Genomic DNA, 22771 nt, shown 5'->3' on the forward strand with positions numbered 1-22771 from the left:
GGACACAATAACACACAATAACTATTTGTGGACATTTTATACTTCTTGTTTAAAATACTTCTGACTTTAAGTACTATTAGCAGTTACTGTATATATAGTTTGTTTTAAGGGGACCTGCCCCCATACCTAAATATATGTTATAATTGCATTGCACATGAAATCATTCTGGAACATCCTTTCTTATAATTGTATGTTGTGCCATCCCTATATTATTCATGCTAGAGTTTTATGAATAAAGGTATGTTTGCATTTGGGCTGTATCCTTGCACATTCTGATGCTGCCTGATTGGTGTTGCCAATGTCAGAGTGTGTAGGGACACCCCTGCCCCCCTCAACTGTTAACACCCAGATGTACCTTTATCCTTAAACTTCTAGTAGGAATAATAGAGGAAAGGCACAACATAGAGTATATGAAATTATTTGTTATTGCAAGAGAAATGCAAGTAAGTAATGAAAAAGACATGACAGGAAAGGTGACAGGTACTCAAATTTTTCTTCATGACTCTAATTATATTGTTGGTCTTTGATCTATAAACAGAAATCCATCTGGAAATCAAACCATCAGGATATTCATGTGTGTCGAATGAAAGGAAAACAGGAGGTAGGAAAACATATCACTTACAAGAAGTATGCAGTTGTCTATTTGCATAGACATTTTGAATATTATTGCATTGTGTACATTTTTGCAAAATATTTATATCGGGCTGCAATTTATTTAGCAAGGATCATTTCGAACCAGTTTTGAACCATATCCTGCTGCCCTCTTCTCTCCATTGTATCGATTTCAATTACTTTCTGTGACTACAAAAGTTACGAGATTAGAGTTTATGGTCACCGTGACCAGAAGTGATGTAATTTGATTAACAGGATGACATAATATAGAACAAAAGGGGTTATCACACAGAAAACTAATGTTACATCATAAATCATGTTTTTGGCATGCTGTACCTGACATAAGGCTACTTTCAAACTAGCGGCAGGACGGATCCGAGCGGCTGTTCACCCTGTCGGATGCGTCCTGCCGCTATTTCGCTGTGCCGCCGTACCGCCGCTCCGTCCCCATTGACTATAATGGGGACGGGGCGGAGCTCCGGCGCAGCACGGCAGTGCACGGCAAAAGGCCGCCGGACTAAAAGTACTGCATGTCCGACTTTTTAGTCCGACGGCCTCTCACCGCGAACTGCCGTGCTGCGCCGGAGCTCCTCCCCCGTCCCCATTATAGTCAATGGGGAAGGAGCAGCGGTCCGGCGGCACGGCGAAATAGCGGCAGGACGGATCCGACAGGGTGAACAGCCTGTCGGATCCGTCCTGCCGCTAGTGTGAAAGTAGCCTTATGTCAGGTACAGCATGCCAAAAACATGATTTATGATGTAACATTTGTTTTCTGTGTGATAACCCTTTTTGTTCTATATTATGTCATCCTGTTAATCCTGTTAAAATATATTCATTTTTTGTTATATTTCTCCAATATCTGGCCCTGGTACAGATGTCACAAGTCACTGCTGAAACCCTCTATTAAAAAAAAGCATTGAAAATGATGGAGAAAATATAGTAATTTTCAGTTATATTTTTCCAATCTCTGGCCCTCACACACAGAATGTATTGTAAAGGGATGATAAGATCTGCACACCCTGTATAAGGTTGGGTGCTCACAGAGGACGGTTTGTCGTCTGGTATCAAAGTAGAAAATTCGTGGCACACAAGAATCAATTAATGCTTTTTAATTAGTAGACGTATTACATCATTTCATATATATAGTATATAGTACATCCGGATTAGATAATATAGGTTAAAGTCGTATAGTTTAGTCCCAACGTTTCAGTCAAGTGATTGACCTTTTTTAAGGGATCTGTGACTTGTAAGTGAAAGCCTCTGCCGAATGTGTACACCAAGACTGGCGCGCTGTAATTTATAAATTACAAATGATGTAATACGTCTACTAATTAAAATGCATTAATTAATTCCGGTGTGCCACGAATTTTCAACTTTGACACAAAATGCATTGGACAGATGTCACAAGTCATTGCTGACACGCTCTATAGAAAAAGTATTGAAAATAATGGGGAAAAAATAATTTTCAGTTATATTTCTCCAGTCTCTGGCCATGACACACATAAGGTATTGGACAGATGTCTTTACTCACTGCAGACACCCTCTATATAAAAATTATTGAAAATTATAGAAAAAATATAGTAATTTTAAGTTATATTTCTCCAATTTCTGGCCCTGACACGCAGAAGGTATTGGACAGATAACACAAGTCACTGCTGACACCCTCTATAGAAGAAAATATATACATTTTCACTTAGATTTCTCCAATTTCTGGCCCTGACAAATAAAAGGTATTGGACAGATGTCACAAGTCACTGCTGACACCCTCTATAGAGAAAGTATTAAAGATGATGGAAAAAATATATTAATTTTCAGTTATATTTCTCCAATCTCTGGCCCTGATACACATAAGGTATTGGACAGATGTCACAAGTCACTGCTGACACCCTCTATGGTAAAAGTATTGAAAATAATGGAAAAAAATATATTAATTTTAAGTTATATTTCTCCAATCGCTGGCCCTGATACACATAAGGTATTGGACAAATGTCAGAAGTCACTGCTGAAACCCTCTATAGAAAAAATATTGAAAATGATGGAGAAAATATAGTAATTTACAGTTATATTTCTCCAATCTCTTGCCTTGACACACAGAAGGTATTGGACAGATGTCACAAGTCACTGCTGACACCCTCTATAGAGAAAGTATTAAAGATGATGGAAAAAATATATAATTATTTTCAGTTATATTTCTCCAATCTCTGGCCCTGATACACATAAGGTATTGGACAGATGTCACAAGTCACTGCTGACACCCTCTATAAAAAAATGTATTGAAAATGATGCAATAAATATAGTAATTTTCAGTTATATTTTTCCAATCTCTGGCCCTGACACACAGAATGTATTGTCAAGGGATGATGAGATCTGCACACCCTGTATAAGGTTGGGTGCTCATGGAGGACGGTTCGTCGTCTGGTATCAAAGTAGAAAATTCGTGGCACACCAGAATCAATTAATGCTTTTTAATTAGTAGACATATTACATAATTTCATATGTATAGTATATAGTACATCCGGATTAGATAATATAGGTTAAAGTCGTATAGTTTAGTCTCAACGTTTCGGTCATGTGATTGACCTTTTTTAAGGGATCTGTGACTTGTAAGTGAAAGCCTCTGCCGGATGTGTGCACCAAGACTGGCGCGCTGTAATTTATAAATTACAAGTGATGTAATACGTCTACTAATTAAAAAGCAATCAATTAATTCCGGTGTGCCACGAATTTTCTACTTTAACACAGAATGCATTTGACAGATGTCACAAGTCATTGCTGACACGCTCTATAGAAAAAGTATTGAAAATAATGGGGAAAAAATACATTTTCAGTTATATTTCTCCGATCTCTGACCTGATACACAGAATGCATTGGACAGATGTCTCTAGTCACTGCAGACACCCTCTATAGAATTTTTTTGGAAAAAAATAGTAATTTTCATTTATATTTCTCCAATCTATGGCCCTGACACATAGAAGGTATTGGACAGATGTCTTTAGTCACTGCAGACACCCTCTATTAAAAAAATATTTTAAAAAAATGGAAAAAATATGTTAATTTTCTGTTATATTTCTCCAATCTCTGGCCCTGACCCACAGAAGGTGTTGCACAGATGTCTCTAGTCACTGCAGACACCCTCTATAAAACAATTATTGAAAATGATGGAAAAAAGATAGTAATTTTCAGTTATATTTCTCCAATCTCTGGCCCTGACACATAGAAGGTATTGGCCAGATGTCTCTAGTCACTGCAGACACCCTCTATAAAAAAAAAGTATTAAAAATGATGGAAAAAATATAGTCATTTTCAGTTATATTTCTCCAATCTCTGGCCCTGACACACAGAAGGTGTTGGACAGATGTCACAAGTCACTGCTGAAACCCTCTATAGAAAAAGAATTGAAAAGGATGGAAAAAATATATACATTTTCAGTTATATTTCTCCAATCTCTGGCCCTGATACACATAAGGTATTGGACAAATGTCAGAAGTCACTGCTGAAACCCTTTATAGAAAAAGTATTAAAAATGATGGAAAGAATATAGTAATTTACAGTTATATTTCTCCAATCTCTGGCCCTGACACATAGAAGGTATTGGACAGATGTCTCTAGTCACTGCAGACACCCTCTATAAAAAAAAAGTATTGAAAATGATGGAAAAAATATAGTCATTTTCAGTTATATTTCTCCAATCTCTGGCCCTGACACACAGAAGGTGTTGGACAGATGTCTCTAGTCACTGCAGACACCCTCTATAAAAACAATTATTGAAAATGATGGAAAAAATATAGTAATTTACAGTTATATTTCTCCATTCTCTGGCCCTGACACATAGAAGGTATTGGACAGATGTCTCTAGTCACTGCAGACACCCTCTATAAAAAAAATATTGAAAATGATGGAAAAAATATATACATTTTCAGTTATATTTCTCCAATCTCTGGCCCTGATACACATAAGGTATTAGACAAATGTCAGAAGTCACTGCTGAAACCCTCTATAGAAAAAGTATTGAAAATGATGGAAAAAATATAGTAATTTACAGTTATATTTCTCCAATCTCTGGCCCTGACACACAGAAGGTATTGGACAGATGTCACAAGTCACTGCTGACACCCTCTATAGAAAAAGAATTGAAAAGGATGGAAAAAATATATACATTTTCAGTTATATTTATCCAATCTTTGGCCCTGATACACATAAGGTATTGGACAAATGTCAGAAGTCACTGCTGAAACCCTCTATAGAAAAAGTATTGAAAATGATGGAAAAAATATAGTAATTTACAGTTATATTTCTCCAATCTCTGGCCCTGACACACAGAAGGTATTGGACAGATGTCTCTAGTCATTGCTGACACCCTCTGTAAAAAAAAGTATTGAAAATTATGGAAAAAATATATTCATTTTTAGTTATATTTCTCCAATCTCTGGCCCTGACACACAGAAGGTATTGGACAGATGACAGAAGTCACTGCAGACACCCTCTATAGAAAAAGTATTGAAAATGATGGAAAAAATATAGTAATTTTCAGTTATATTTCTCCAATCTCTGGCCCTGACACACAGAAGGTATTGGACAGATGACAGAAGTCACTGCAGACACCCTCAATTTAAAAAGTATTGAAATGGATGAAAATTTTTTTTTAATTAATTTTCACATATATTTCTCCAATTTCTGGCCCTGACACACAGAAGGTATTGGACAGGTGTCACAAGTTACTGCTGACATTCTCTATAAAAAAAAGTATTGAAACGGATGGAAAAAATATATACATTTTCAGTTACATTTCTCCAGTCTCTGGCCCTGATACACATAAGGTATTGGACAAATGTCACAAGTTACTGCTGAAACCTTCTATAGAAAAAGTATTGAAAATGATGGAAATAATATATTCATTTTCAGTTATATTTCTCCAATCTCTGGCCCTGATACACAAAAGGTATTAGACAGATGTCACAAGTCACTGCTGAAACCCTCTATAGAAGAAGTATTGAAAATGATGGGAAAAATATAGTAATTTACAGTTATATTTTTCCAATCTCTGGCCCTGACACACAGAAGGTATTGGACAGATGACAGAAGTCACTGCAGACACACTCAATTTAAAAAGTATTGAAATGGATGAAAATTTTTTAAATTAATTTTCACATATATTTCTCCAATTTCTGGCCCTGACACACAGAAGGTATTGGACAGGTGTCACAAGTTACTGCTGACATATTCTATAAAAAAAAGTATTGAAAAGGATGGAAAAAATATATACATTTTCAGTTATATTTCTCCAAACTCTGGCCCTGATACACATATAGTATTGGACAAATGTCACAAGTTACTGCTGAAACCTTCTATAGAAAAAGTATTGAAAATGATGGAAAAAATATAGTAATTTACAGTTATATTTTTCCAATCTCTGGCCCTGACACAAAGAAGATATTGGACAGATGTCTCTAGTCACTGCAGACACTTTCTATAAAAACAATTATTGAAAATAATGGAAAAAATATAGTAATTTTCAGTTATATTTCTCCAATCTCTGGCCCTGACACATAGAATGTATTGGACAGATGACAGAATTCACTGCAGACACCCTCTATTTAAAAAGTATTGAAATGGATGAAAAAAAATGATTAATTTTCACATATATTTCTCCAATTTCTGGCCCTGACACACAGAAGGTATTGGACAGATGTCACAAGTCACTGCTGACACCCTCTATAGAAAAAGAATTGAAAAGGATGGAAAAAATATATACATTTTCAGTTATATTTCTCCAATCTCTGGCCCTGATACACATAAGGTATTGGACAAATGTCAGAAGTCACTGCTGAAACCCTCTATAGAAAAAGTATTGAAAATGATGGAAAAAATATAGTAATTTACAGTTATATTTCTCCAATCTCTGGCCCTGACACACAGAAGGTATTGGACAGATGTCTCTAGTCATTGCTGACACCCTCTGTAAAAAAAAGTATTGAAAATGATGGAAAAAATATATAAATTTTTAGTTATATTTCTCCAATCTCTGGCCCTGATATACATAAGGTATTGGACAGATGTCACAAGTCACTGCTGACACCCTCTATAAAAATAAGTTTTGATAATGATGGAGAAAATATAGTAATTTTTAGTTATATTTTTCCAATCTCTGGCCCTGACACACAGAATGTATTGTAAAGGTATGATGAGATCTGAACACCCTGTATAAGGTTGGGTGCTCACGGAGGACGGTCCGTCGTCTGGTATCAAAGTAGAAAATTCGTGGCACACCAGAATCAATTAATGCTTTTTAATTAGTAGACGTATTACATCATTTCATATATATACTATATAGTACATCCGGATTAGATAATATAGGTTAAAGTCGTATAGTTTAGTCCCAACGTTTTGGTCATGTGATTGACCTTTTTTAAGGGATCTGTGACTTGTAAGTGAAAGCCTCTGCCGGATGTGTACACCAAGACTGGCGCGCTGTAATTTATAAATTACAAATGATGTAATACGTCTACTAATTAAAAAGCATTAATTAATTCCGGTGTGCCACGAATTTTCTACTTTGACAAAGAATGCAATGGACAGATGTCACAAGTCATTGCTGACACGCTCTATAGAAAAAGTATTAAAAATAATGGGGAAAAAAATATTTTTTAGTTATATTTCTCTAATCTCTGGCCATGACACACATAAGGTATTGGATAGATGTCTCTACTCACTGCAGACACCCTCTATATAAAAATTATTAAAAATTATAGAAAAAATATAGTAATTTTAAGTTATATTTCTCCAATTTCTGGCTCTGACACACAGAAGGTATTGGACAGATGTCACAGGTCACTGCTGACACCCTCTATAGAAAAAGTATTGAAAAAGATGTAAAAAGTATAGTAATTTTCAGTTGCATTAATCCAATCTCTGGCCCTGACAAACAGAAGGTATTGGACAGATGTCTCTAGTCACTGCAGACACCCTTTATAGAACAAAATATATACATTTTTACTTAGATTTCTCCAATTTCTGGCCCTGACAAACAAAAGGTATTGGACAGATGTCACAAGTCACTGCTGACACCCTCAATAGAAAAAGTATTAAAAATGATGGAAAAAATATATACATTTTCAGTTCTATTTCTCCAATCTCTGGCCCTGACACACAAAAGGTTTTGGACAGATGTCACAAGTCACTGTTGACACCCTCTATGGAAAAAGTATTGAAAATAATGGAAAAAATATATTAATTTTAAGTTATATTTCTCCCATCCCTGGCCTCGATACACATAAGGTATTGGACAAATGTCAGAAGTCACTGCTGAAACCCTCTAAAGAAAAAGTATTGAAAATGATAGAAAAAATATAGTAATTTACAGTTATATTTCTCCAATCTCTGACCCTGACACACAGAAGGTATTTGACAGATTTCTCTAGTCACTGCAGACACCCTCTATAGAAAAAGTATTGAAAATAATGGGGGAAAAAATCATTTTCAGTTATATTTCTCCAATCTCTGGCCCTGACACACAAAAGGTTTTGGACAGATGTCACAAGTCACTGCAGACACCCTCTATGGAAAAAGTATTGAAAATAATGGAAAAAATATATTAATTTTAAGTTATATTTCTCCCATCCCTGGCCCTGATACACATAAGGTATTGGGCAGATGACAGAAGTCACTGCAGACACCCTCTATAGAAAAATTATTGAAAATGATGGAAAAATATAGTAATTTTCAGTTATATTTTTCCAATCTCTAGCCCTGACACACAGAAGGTATTGGACAGATGACAGAAGTCACTGCAGACACCCTCTATTTAAAAAGTATTGAAATGGATAAAAAAATAATAATTAATTTTCACATATATTTCTCCAATTTCTGGCCCTGACACACAAAAGGTATTGGACAGATGTCACAAGTCACTGCTGACATTCTCTATAGAAAAAATATTGAAAATGATGGAAAAAATATATTCATTTTCAGTTATATTTCTCCAATCTCTGGCCCTGATACACAAAAGGTATTGGACAGATGTCTAAAGTCACTGCTGACACCCTCTATAGAAAAAGTATTGAAAATAATGGGGAAAAAAACATTTTCAGTTATATTTCTCCAATCTCTGTCCCTGACACACATAACGTATTGAACAGATGTCTCTAGTCACTGCAGACACCTCATCAAGCTTTGCAGGCGGCAGTCCGGATATTATGGGGGCACCTTACCTGTGACATCTCTCTTCATCAAGAGAATCAGTGTGAGTCCTCTTCCCCCATATATGGCCTGCCCTACGGTATCAACCAGGACATAGTATTTATATTTTGCATTACCTATTTAATTATCCTGTTTTGATCCATGATGTTATACCTAACAGTTATCATTCTTTAACCGACCCCCTGATGAACCAGAGTGGGGAAACACGTCAGGGTTAAAATCAACATCATTATATGTGTTAAATTTTTTTCAAAGGTACAAGGTTGTACAGGGCAAGACAGGGTAGGCACAGGGACAGGGTGATCCCACCATCAGGGTTCATTCCTGGGCAGAGGGCTAATTTAGGGCGGGCACAGGGAGAGACCCATCCCCAGTACCCATTATAAGGTGCCCTATCCTCTGTCCATTCCCCACACCTCCCACTAATGTCATTAGTGCCCCTGGAATTTACACTATCTTATTTATTAATTTTTTCACCAATTCACGGTGGTAGCTGGGCAATATCCTGTCCTGTTATATGTTATTTGGTCACCCAGTTATCATAGGGTGTTATATATTTTTGCTTTTTTAATTGAACTAATAAAAGCTACATTTTAAAGGGGTCCAACCTCTAGGCTTATACTCACTCATATGGACACTTATACTATTATATATATGTAATTCTTTTTCTCTGAACTTTTCACTGCAGACACCCTCTATATAAAAATAATTGAAAATTATGAACAAAAAATATATATTAATTTTCACTTAGATTTCTCACATTTCTGGCCCTGACACACAGAAGGTATTGGACAGATGTCACAAGTCACTGCTGACACCCTCTATAGAAAAAGTATTGAAAATGAAAAAAATATAGTAATTTTCAGTTAGATTTCTCCAATTTCTGGCCCTGACACACAAAGTATTGGACAGATGTCACAAGTCACTGCTGACACCTTCTATATAAAAATTATTTTAAATGATGGAAAAAATATAGTCATTTTCAGTTATATTTCTCCAATTTCTTGCCCTGACACACATAAGGTATTGGACAGATGTCAGAAGTCACTGCAGACACCCTCTATATAAAAAGTATTGAAAATGATGAAAAACATATATTATTTTTCAGTTATATTTCTCCAATTTCTGGCCCTGACACAGAAGGTATTGAACAGATGTCACAAGTCACTGCAGACACCCTCTATAGAATCTTTTTTGAAAATGATGGAAAAAATATAGTAATTTTCAATTATATTTCTCCAATCTCTGGCCCTGACACACAGAAGGTATTGGACAGATGGGTCTAGTCACTGCAGACACCTTCTATATAATAATTATTGTAAATGATGGAAAAAATATATTCATTTTTACTTATTTATCTCCAATTTCTGGCCCTGACACACAGAAGGTTTTGGACACATGTCACAAATCACTGCTGACACCCTCTATAAAAAATAATTGAAAATGATGTAAAAAATATAGTAATTTTCAGTTATATTAATCCAATCTCTGGCCCTGACACACAGAAGGTATTGGACAGATGTATCTAGTTAATGCAGACAACCTCTATATAAAAAGTATTGAAAATTATGGAAAAAGTATAGTCATTTTCAGTTATATTTCTCCAATCTCTGGCCCTGACACACAGAAGGTATTGGAAAGATGTTTCTAGTCACTGCAGATACCCTCTATATAAAAAGTATTGTAAATAATCGAAAAATTATATTCATTTTCACTTATTTTTCTCACATTTCTGGCCCTGAGACTAAGAAGGTTTTGGACACATGTCACAAATCACTGCTCACACCCTCTATATAAAAAGAATTGAAAATAATGGGAAAAATATATTAATTTTTAGTTATATTTCCCCAGTCTCTGACCCTGATACACAGAATGTATTGGACAGATGTCTCTAGTCGCTGCAGACACCCTCTATAGAAAAATAGTTGAAAAAAATGGAAAAAAAATATGTTAATTTTCAGTTATATTTCTCCAATCTCTGGCCCTGACACACAGAAGGTATTGGACAGATGTCTCTAGTCACTGCAGACACCCTCTATATAAAAATTATTGAAAATGATGGAAAAAATATATATTCATTTTTACTTCTTTTTCTCCAATTTTTTAGCCCTGACACACAGAAGGTTTTGGGGAAATGTCACAAGTCACTACTGACACCATCTATAGAAAAAGTATAAAAAATGATGTAAAAAGTATAATAATTTTCAGTTATATTAATCCAATCTCTGGCCCTGAAAAACAGAAGGTTTTGGACAGATTTCTCTAGTCACTGTAGAAACCCTCTATATAAAAAGTATTGAAAATGGTGGAAAAAATATAGTCATTTTCAGTTATATTTCTCCAATCTCTGGCCCTGACACACAGAAGTTGTTGGACGGATATCTCTAGTCACTGCAGACACCCTTTCTAGAAAAAGTATTGACAATAATGGAAAAAATATTGTAATTTTCAGTTATATTTCTCCAATCTCTGGCCCTGACACACAGAATGTATTGAACAGAGGTCTCTAGTCACTGCAGACACCCTCTATATAAAAAGTATTGAAAATAATGGAAAACATATATTTATTTTCAGTTACCGTATTTTTCGCTTTATAAGACACACTTTTTTTCCCCCAAAAGAGGGGGGAAAATGACAGTGCGTCTTATAAAACGATGGTTGACTTTTTTTACAGGGCTGACACGGATGTATCGCCGGCCGCTATGCTGCACAGTCTGGCCGGCGATACATCAGTCACAGTGCGGGGAGGGAGGAGGGGCTGGAGGCAACTCACAGCGGGGCCCGGTGCAGTCACTGTAGTACACCGGGCCCCGCGCACAGAAGTCTCTTTGTATGTAAAATCTTTCATTAATCCTTTATACCGTAAATCGCTCTCCTTTTGATAAACTTTACTAGCCTAATCGCCTGCATCAGTACTCACTATGAATGTAGCGTGCGGTCCTGCCGGCGTGTGACTGACGTCACGCTCCTCCCACTTCATTAATGAAGCAGGAGCAGGCTGAAGTCATGCGCCGGAGGGACCGCACGCTACATTCATAGTGAGTACTGATGCAGGCGATTAGGCTAGTAAAGTTTATCAAAAGGAGAGCGATTTACGGTATAAAGGATTAATGAAAGATTTTACATACAAAGAGACTTCTGTGCGCGGGGCCCGGTGTACTACAGTGACTGCACCGGGCCCCGCTGTGAGTTGCCTCCAGCCCCTCCTCCCTCCCCGCACTGTGACTGATGTATCGCCGGCCACACTGTGCAGCATAGCAGCCGGCGATATATCAGTGTCAGCTAGTTTATCAAATGGAAAGCGATTGATTCAGGATTAAATAAATATTTTACATACAAAGAATAAAATACTGTAATGCTGTGAAACATAGGGCCATGAGGGGGACCAGCAAAAGATACTATATGTGTGTCACCCACACATATAGCATCTTATGCTGGCCCCCCTCATGGCCCTATGTTTCACAGCACACATCCCCCATAACAGTGCATCATCCATAGATCCCCCCCATAACAGTGCATCATCCACAGATTCCCCCCCCATAACAGTGCATCATCCATAGATCCCCCCCATAACAGTGTGTCATCCACAGATCCCCCATAACAGTGCGTCATCCACAGAGCCCCATAACAGTGTCATCCCCAGACCATTAGTTCAAAATCCACCAAAAGCACACCTTTTGGTTCAAAATATTTTTTTTCTTATTTTTCTCCTCAAAAACCTAGGTGCGTCTTATAATCAGGTGCGTCTTATAAAGCGAAAAATACGGTATATTTCTCCAATCTCTGGCCCTGACACACAGAAGGTATTTGATAGATGTCTCTAGTCACTGCAGACACCCTCTATATAAAAATTATTGAAAATTATGGAAAAAATACATAAATTTTCAGTTATATTTCTCCAATCTCTGGCCCTGACACATAGAAGGTATTGAGCAGATGTCTCTAGTCACCTCAGACTAGAGATGTCGGGAACATAAAATTTTTCGTTCATGAACGGCGAACGCGAACTTCCGCAAATGCTTGCGAACGGGCGAACCGTGCGAACCGCCATAGACTTCAATAGACAGGCGAATTTTGAAACCCACAGCGACTATTTCTGGCCACAATAGCGATGGAAAAGTTGTTTCAAGCAGACTAACACCTGGACTGTGGCATGTCGGAAGGGGATCCATGGCAAAACTCCCATGGAAAATTACTTAGTTGACGCAGAGTGTGGTAAGTTGAATTTACAATGCGATTAATATAACCTGCATTAATCGCATTCCGAATTCAACTTAGAGCTAAGTTCCTAATGGTTGTATTGCTAGAATTGACGAATATAACGAATATAGCACTATATTCTCTATCTTTGTTATTTCCTAGCAATACAACCATTAGGAACCCAGCTCTAAGTTGAATTCGCAATGCGATTAATATAACCTGTATTAATCGCATTGCGATTACAACTTAGATCTGAGTTCCTAATGGTTGTATTGCTAGAATTGACGAATATAATGAATATAGCACTATATTCTCAATCTTCGTTATATTCTAGCAATACAGCCATTAGGAACCCAGCTCTAAGTGAATTCGCATTGCGATTAATATAACCTGTATTAATCGCATTGCGATTACAACTTAGTCAAATTTGTGACACTGCAGCTTCAGAATGAATCTAAGATAAATGCTGTCCTTGCTTTTGGATAGGAGGTGGGAGGGTCTGGGAGGAAGGGTATGCTGATTGGCTGGAATGTGTCTGCTGACTGTGAGGTACAGGGTCAAAGTTTGCTCAATGATGATGTATAGGGGGCGGACCGAACATCGCATATGTTCGCCCGCCGTGACGAACGCGAACAAGCTATGTTCGCCGGCGAATAGTTCGGGACATCACTACTGAAGACACCTTCTATATAAAAATAATTGTAAATGATGGAAAAAATATAGTCATTTTCAGTTATATTTCTCCAATTTCTGGCCCTGACACACAGAAGGTATTGAACAGATGTCACAAGTCACCGCAGACACCCTCTATAGAAAAATTATTGAAAATGATGGAAAAAATATAGTAATTTTCAGTTATATTTCTCCAATCTCTGGCCCTGACACACAGAAGGTATTGGACAATTGACAGAAGTCACTGCAGACACCCTCTATTTAAAAAGTATTGAAATGGATGAAAAAAAGTATTAATTTTCACATATATTTCTCCAATTTCTGGCCCTGGCACACAGAAGGTATTGGACAGATGTCACAAGTCACTGCTGACACCCTCTATAGAAAAAGTATTGAAAATGATGGAAAAAATATAGTAATTTTCTGTTATGTGTATCAGGGCCAGAGACCGGAGAAATATAACAGAAAATTACTATATTTTTTCCATCATTTTCAATACTTTTTCTATAGAGGGTGTCAGCAGTGACTTGTGACATCTGTCCAATACCTTATGTGTATCAGGGCCAGAGATTGGAGAAATATAAGGTATTGGACAGATGTCACAAGTCACTGCTGACACCCTCTATAAAAAAAAGTATTGAAAATGATGGAGAAAATATAGTAATTTTCAGTTATATTTTTCCAATCTCTGGCCCTGACACACAGAATGTATTGTAAAGGGATGATGAGATCTGCACACCCTGTATAAGGTTGGGTGCTCACGGAGGACGGTTCGTCGTCTGGTATCAAAGTAGAAAATTCGTAGCACACCAGAATCAATTAAGGCTTTTTAATTAGTAGACGTTTTACATCATTTCATATATACACTCACCTAAAGAATTATTAGGGACACCATACTAATATGGTGTTGGACCCCCTTTTGCCTTCAGAACTGCCTTAATTCTACGTGGCATTGATTCAACAAGGTGCTGATAGCATTCTTTATAAATGTTGGCCCATATTGATAGGATAGCATCTTGCAGTTGATGGAGATTTGAGGGATGCACATCCAGGGCACGAAGCTCCCATTCCACCACATCCCAAAGATGCTCTATTGGGTTGAGATCTGGTGACTGTGGGGGCCATTTTAGTACAGTGAACTCATTGTCATGTTCAAGAAACCAATTTGAAATGATTCGAGCTTTGTGACATGGTGCATTATCCTGCTGGAAGTAGCCATCAGAGGATGGGTACATGGTGGTCATGAAGAAATGGACATGGTCAGAAACAATGCTCAGGTAGCCCGTGGCATTTTAATGATGCCCAATTGGCACTAAGGGGCCTAAAGTGTGCCCAGAAAACATCCCCCACACCATTGCACCACCACCACCAGCCTGCACAGTGGTAACAAGGCATGATGAATACGTGTTCTCATTCTGTTTACGCCAAATTCGGACTCTACCATTTGAATGTCTCAACAGAAATCGAGACTCATCAGACCAGGCAACATTTTTCCAGTCTTCAACATTCCAATTTTGGTGAGCTCGTGCAAATTGTAGCCTCTTTTTCCTATTTGTAATGGAGATGAGTGGTACCCGGTGGGGTCTTCTGCTTTTGTAGCCCATCAGCCTCAAGGCTGTGTGTGTTGTGGCTTCACAAATGCTTTGCTGCATACCTCGGTTGTAACGAGTGCTTATTTCAGTCAACGTTGCTCTTCTATCAGCTTGAATCAGTCGGCCCATTCTCCTCTGACCTCTAGCATCCACAAGGCATTTTTGCCCACAGGACTGCCGCATACTGGATGTTTTTCCCTTTTCACACCATTCTTTGTAAACCCTAGAAATGGTTGTGCGTGAAAATCCCAGTAACTGAGCAGATTGTGACATACTCAGACCGGCCCATCTGGCACCAACAACCATGCCACGCTCAAAATTGCTTAAATCACCTTTCTTTCCCATTCTGACATTCAGTTTGGAGTTAAGGAGATTGTCTTGACCAGGACCACACCCCTAAATGCATTGAAGCAACTGCCATGTGATTGGTTGACTAGATAAATGCATTAATGAGAAATAGAACAGGTGTTCCTAATAATTCTTTAGGTGAGTGTATAGTATATAGTACATCCGGATTAGATAATATAGGATAAAGTCGTATAGTTTAGTCCCGACGTTTCGGTCATGTGATTGACCTTTTTTAAGGGATCTGTGACTTGTAAGTGAAAGCCTCTGCCGGATGTGTACACCAAGACTGGCGTGCTGTAATTTATAAATTACAAATGATGTAATAAGTCTACTAATTAAAAAGCATTAATTAATTCCGGCGTGCCATGAATTTTCTACTTTGACACAGAATGCATTGGACAGATGTCTGTAGTCACTGCAGACACCGTCTATATAAAAGTTATTGAAAATGATGGAAAAAATATAGTAATTTTCAGTTATATTTCTCCAATCTCTGGCCCTGACACACAGAAGGTAATGGACAGATGTTTCTAGTCACTGCAGACACCCTCTATATAAAAAGTATTGTAATTGATAAAAAATATATATTTATTTTCACTTACTTTTCTCCAATTTCTAGCCCTGACACACAGAAGGTTTTGTAGAGATGTCATAAGTCACTGCTGACAGCCTCTCTAGAAAAAAGTATTGAGTCATTTTCAGTTATATTTCTCCAATCTCTGGCCCTGACACACAGAAGGTATTGGACAGATGTCTCTAGTCATAGCAGACACCATCTATATAAAAATTATTGAAAATTATGGAAAAAATATATTAATTTTCACTTAGATTTCTCAAATTTCTGGCCCTGACACACAGAAGGTATTGGACTGATGTCACAAGTCACTGCTGACACCCTCTATAGAAAAAGTATTGAAAATGATGAAAAAAGTACATTAATTTTCAGTTATATTTCTCCAATCTCTGGCCCTGACACACAAAATGTTTTGGACAGATGTCACAAGTCATTGCTGACACCCTCTATAGAAAAAGTATTAAAAATGATAGAAAAAATATATTCATTTTCAGTTATATTTCTCCAATCTCTGGCCCTGATACACATAAGGTATTGTACAAATGTCACAAGTCGCTGCTGACAACCTCTATATAAAAATGATTGAAAATGATTAAAAAAATATAATAATTTTCAGTTATATTTCACCAATCTCTGGCCTTGACACACAGAAGTTATTGGACTGATGTCTCTAGTCAATGCAGACACCCTCTATATAAAAATTATTGAAAATGATGAAAAAAATATAGTAATTTTCAGTTATATTAATCCAATCTCTGCCCCTGAAAAATAGAAGGTATTGGACAGATGTCTCTTGTCACTACAGACACCCTCTAAATAAAAAGTATTGAAAATGATAGAAAAAATATATTCATTTTCTGTTACATTTCCCCAGTCTCTGACCCTGATGCACAGAATGTATTGGACAATTGTCTCTAGTCACTGCAGACACCCTCTATAGAAAAATTGTTTAAAAAAATTGTAATTTTCATTTATATTTCTCCAATCTCTGGCCCTGATACACATAAGGTATTGCACAGATGTCTCTAGTCACTGCAGAAACCCTCTACATAAAAAGTATTGAAAATGATAGAAAAAATATAGTAATTTTCAGTTATAATTCTCAAATCTCTGGCCCTGACACACAGAAGGTATTGGACACATGTTTCTAGTCACTGCAGACACCCTCTATATAAAAAGTTTTGAATATTGTGAAAAAATATAGTAATTTTCAGTTATATTTCTCCAATCTCTGGCCCTGACACACAGAGTGTATTGGACAGATGTCTCTAGTCAGTGCAGAAACCCTCTACATAAAAATTATATAAAAAATATAGTAATTTTTCAGTTATATTTCTCCAATCTCTGACCCTGAGACACAGAATGTATTGGACAGATGTCTCTAGTCATTGCAGACACCCTCTATATAAAAAGTATTGAACATAATGGGAGAAAAAATATCATTTTCAGTTATATTTCTCCAATCTCTGGCCCTGAGACACAGAATGTATTGGGCAGATGTCTCTAGTCACTGCAGACACCCTCTCTAGGAAAAAGTATTGACAATGATGGAAAAAATATTGGAATTTTCAGTTATATTTCTCCAATCTCTGGCCCTGACACACAGAAGGTATTAAACAGAGGTCTCTAGTCACTGCAGACACCCTCTATATAAAAATTATAAAAAATGAGGAAAAAATATATTCATTTTCAGTTATATTTCTCCAATCTCTGGCCCTGATACACATAAGGTATTGGACAGATGTCTCTAGTCACTGCAGAAACCCTCTACATTAAAATTATTGAAAATGATAGAAAAAATATAGTAATTTTCAGTTATAATTCTCCAAATCTCTGGCCCTGACACACAGAAGGTATTGGACAGATGTTTCTAGTCACTGCAGACACCCTCTATATAAAAAGTTTTGAAAATTGTGAAAAAAATATAGTAATTTTCAGTAATATTTCTCCAATCTCTGGCCCTGAGACACAGAATGTATTGGACAGATGTCTCTAGTCACTGCAGACACCCTCTCTAGAAAAAAGTATTGACAATGATGGAAAAATTATTGGAATTTTCAGTTATATTTCTCCAATCTCTGGCCCTGACACACAGAAGGTATTAAACAGAGGTCTCTAGTCACTGCAGACACCCTCTATATAAAAATTATTAAAAATGATGGAAAAAATATTGTCATTTTAGTTATATTTCTCCAATTTCTAGCCCTGACACACAAAAGGTATTGGACAGATGTCAGAAGTCACTACAGACACCCTATATATAAAAAAAAATTTAAATGGATGAAAAAAATATATACATTTTCAGTTTTATTTCTCCAATCTATGGCCCTGACACACATAAGGTATTGGACAGATGTTTCTAGTCACTGTAGACACACTATATAAAAAGTATTGTAAATGATTGAAAAAATATATTAACTTTCACTTAGATTTCTCCAATTTCTGGCCCTGACACACAAAATGTTTTGGACAGTTGTCACAAGTCACTGCTGACACCCTCTATAGAAAAAGTATTCAAAATGATGGAAAAAATATATTCATTTTCAGTTATATTTCCCCAATCTCTGGCCCTGATACACATAAGGTATTGGACAAATGTCACAAGTCGCTGCTGAAACCCTCTATAGAAAAACTATTGAAAATGATGGAAAAAAATATAGTAATTTTCAGTTATATTTCTCCAATCTCTGGCCCTGATACACATAAGGTATTGGACAGATGTCACAAGTTACTGCTGAAACCCTCTATAGAAAAAGTATTTAAAATGATGGAAAAAATATATTCATTTTCAGTTATATTTCTCCAATCTCTGGCCCTGATACACATAAGGTATTGGACAGATGTCTCTAGTCACTGCAGAAACCCACTACATAAAAATTATTGAAAATGATAGAAAAAATATAGTAATTCTCAGTTATAATTCTCCAATCTCTGGCCCTGACACACAGAAGGTATTGGACAGATGTTTCTAGTCACTGCAGACACCCTCTATAGAAAAAGTATTGAAAATGGTGAAAAAAAATATAGTAATTTTCAGTTATATTTATCCAATCTCTAGCCCTGACACACAGAAGGTATTGGACAGATGTCACAAGTCACTGCTAAAACCCTCTATAGAAAAAGTATTGAAAATGATGGAAAAAATATAGTAATTTACATTTATCTTCCTCCAATCTCTGCCCCTGACACACAGAATGTATTGGACAGATGTCTCTAGTCACTGTAGGCACCCTCTATATAAAAAGTATTAAAAATGGTTAAAAAAAAATAGTAATTTTCAGTTGTATATCACCAATTTCTGGCCCTGACACACAGAAGGTATTAAATAGTTGTCAAAAGTCACTGCTGACATCCTCTATAGAGAAAGTATTGAATATGATTGAAAAATATAGTAATTTTCAGTTATTTTTCTCCAATCTCTGGCCCTGATACACAGAATGTATTGGACAGATGTCTCTAGTCACTGTAGGCACCCTCTATATAAAAAGTATTAAAAATGGTTAAAAAAAAAGAAGTAATTTTCAGTTGTATATCACCAATCTCTGGCCCTGACACACAGAAGGTATTAAACAGAGGTCTCTAGTCACTGCAGACACCCTCTATATAAAAATTATAAAAAATGAGGAAAAAATATATTCATTTTCAGTTATATTTCTCCAATCTCTGGCCCTGATACATATAAGGTATTGGACAGATGTCTCTAGTCACTGCAGAAACCCTCTACATAAAAATTATTGAAAATGATAGAAAAAAATATAGTAATTATCATTTATAATTATCAAATCTCTGGCCCTGACACACAGAAGGTATTGGACAGATGTTTCTAGTCACTGCAGACACCCTCTATAGAAAAAGTATTGAAAATGGTGAAAAAAATATAGTAATTTTCAGTAATATTTCTCCAATCTCTAGCCCTGACACACAGAAGGTATTGGACAGATGTCACAAGTAACTGCTGAAACCCTCTATAGAAAAAGTATTGAAAATGATGGAAAAAAATAGTAATTTTCAGTTATAGTTCTCCAATCTCTGGCCCTGACACACAAAAGGTATTGGACAGATGTCTTAAGTCATTGCTGACACCCTCTATAGAAAAAGTATTGAAAATGTTGGAAAAAATATAGTAATTTTCAGTTATATTTCTCCAATCTCTGGCCCTGATACACATAAGGTATTGGACAGATGTCTCTAGTCACTGCAGAAACCCTCTACATTAAAATTATTGAAAATGATAGAAAAAATATAGTAATTTTCAGTTATAATTCTCCAAATCTCTGGCCCTGACACACAGAAGGTATTGGACAGATGTTTCTAGTCACTGCAGACACCCTCTATATAAAAAGTTTTGAAAATTGTGAAAAAAATATAGTAATTTTCAGTAATATTTCTCCAATCTCTGGCCCTGAGACACAGAATGTATTGGACAGATGTCTCTAGTCACTGCAGACACCCTCTCTAGAAAAAAGTATTGACAATGATGGAAAAATTATTGGAATTTTTTAGTTATATTTCTCCAATCTCTGGCCCTGACACACAGAAGGTATTAAACAGAGGTCTCTAGTCACTGCAGACACCCTCTATATAAAAATTATTAAAAATGATGGAAAAAATATTGTCATTTTAGTTATATTTCTCCAATTTCTAGCCCTGACACACAAAAGGTATTGGACAGATGTCAGAAGTCACTACAGACACCCTATATATAATTTTTTTTTTAAATGGAAGAAAAAAATATAAACATTTTCAGTTTTATTTCTCCAATCTATGGCCCTGACACACAGAAGGTATTGGACAGATGTTTCTAGTCACTGTAGACACACTATATAAAAAGTATTGTAAATTATTGAAAAAATATATTAACTTTCACTTAGATTTCTCCAATTTCTGGCCCTGACACACAAAATGTTTTGGACAGTTGTCACAAGTCACTGCTGACACCCTCTATAGAAAAAGTATTAAAAATGATGGAAAAAATATATTCATTTTCAGTTATATTTCCCCAATCTCTGGCCCTGATGCACATAAGGTATTGGACAAATGTCACAAGTCGCTGCTGAAACCCTCTATAGAAAAACTATTGAAAATGATGGAAAAAAATATAGTAATTTTCAGTTATATTTCTCCAATCTCTGGCCCTGACACACAGAAGGTATTGGACAGATGTTTCTAGTCACTGCAGACACCCTCTATAGAAAAAGTATTGAAAATGGTGAAAAAAAATATAGTAATTTTCAGTTATATTTATCCAATCTCTAGCCCTGACACACAGAAGGTATTGGGCAGATGTCACAAGTCACTGCTAAAACCCTCTATAGAAAAAGTATTGAAAATGATGGAAAAAATATAGTAATTTACATTTATCTTCCTCCAATCTCTGCCCCTGACACACAGAATGTATTGGACAGATGTCTCTAGTCACTGTAGGCACCCTCTATATAAAAAGTATTAAAAATGGTTAAAAAAAAAGAAGTAATTTTCAGTTGTATATCACCAATTTCTGGCCCTGACACACAGAAGGCATTGGACAGATGTTTCTAGTCACTGTAGACACCCTATATCTAAAAAGTATTGCAAATGATTGAAAAAATATATTCAGTTTCACTTATTTTTCTCCAATTTCTGGCCCTGACACACAGAAGGTTTTGAAAAGATGTCACAAGTCATTGCTGACACCCTCTATCGAAAAAGTAGTGAAAATGATGGGAAAATATAGTAATTTTCAGTTATATTTCTCCAATCTCTGCCCCTGACAAATAGAAGATATTGGACATATGTCACAAGTCACTGCTGAAACCCTTTATAGAAAAACTATTGAAAATGATGGAAAAAAAAAAATTAATTTTCAGTTATATTTCTCAAATTTCTGGCCCTGACACACAGAAGGTTTTGGACAGATGTCACAAGTCAATACTGACACCCTCTATAGAAAAAGTATTAAAAATTATGAAAAAATATAGTAATTTTCAGTTATATTAATCCAATCTCTGGCTCTGACACACAGAAGGTATTGGACAGATGTCTCTAGTCATTGCTGACACCCTCTATATAAATATTTACTGAAAATGATGGAAAAAATATAGTAATTTTCAGTTATATTTCTCCAATCTCTGGCCATGACACACAGAATGTATTGGACATACACTCACCTAAAGAATTATTAGGAACACCATACTAATACGGTGTTGGACCCCCTTTTGCCTTCAGAACTGGCTTAATTCTACGTGGCATTGATTCAACAAGGTGCTGATAGCATTCTTTAGAAATTTTGGCCCATATTGATAGCATAGCATCTTGCAGTTGATGGAGATTTGAGGGATGCACATCCAGGGCACGAAGCTCCCGTTCCACCACATCCCAAAGATGCTCTATTGGGTTGAGATCTGGTGACTGTCGGGGCCATTTTAGTACAGTGAACTCATTGTCATGTTCAAGAAACCAATTTGAAATGATTCGAGCTTTGTGACATGGTGCATTATCCTGCTGGAAGTAGCCATCAGAGGATGGATACATGTTCTTATTCTGTTTACGTCAAATTCGGACTCTACCATTTGAATGTCTCAACAGAAATCGAGACTCA

At 36.3% G+C, this 22771-nt stretch overlaps 1 protein-coding gene across 1 annotated transcript in view; it reads left to right on the top strand.

Moving 5' to 3' along the window:
- Nucleotides 1-22771, top strand: part of SEMA6B (semaphorin 6B) — an 808975-nt gene that overhangs the window by 279899 nt on the left and 506305 nt on the right. Inside the window, exon 4 of the mRNA XM_040419828.1 lies at nucleotides 539-601. Within this exon, the coding sequence (XP_040275762.1) occupies nucleotides 539-601 (63 nt within the window). The remainder of the gene's footprint in view (nucleotides 1-538; nucleotides 602-22771) is intronic.

This window comes from Bufo bufo, chromosome 2 (genome assembly GCF_905171765.1).
Source record: "Bufo bufo chromosome 2, aBufBuf1.1, whole genome shotgun sequence".
Lineage (NCBI taxonomy): Eukaryota > Metazoa > Chordata > Amphibia > Anura > Bufonidae > Bufo > Bufo bufo.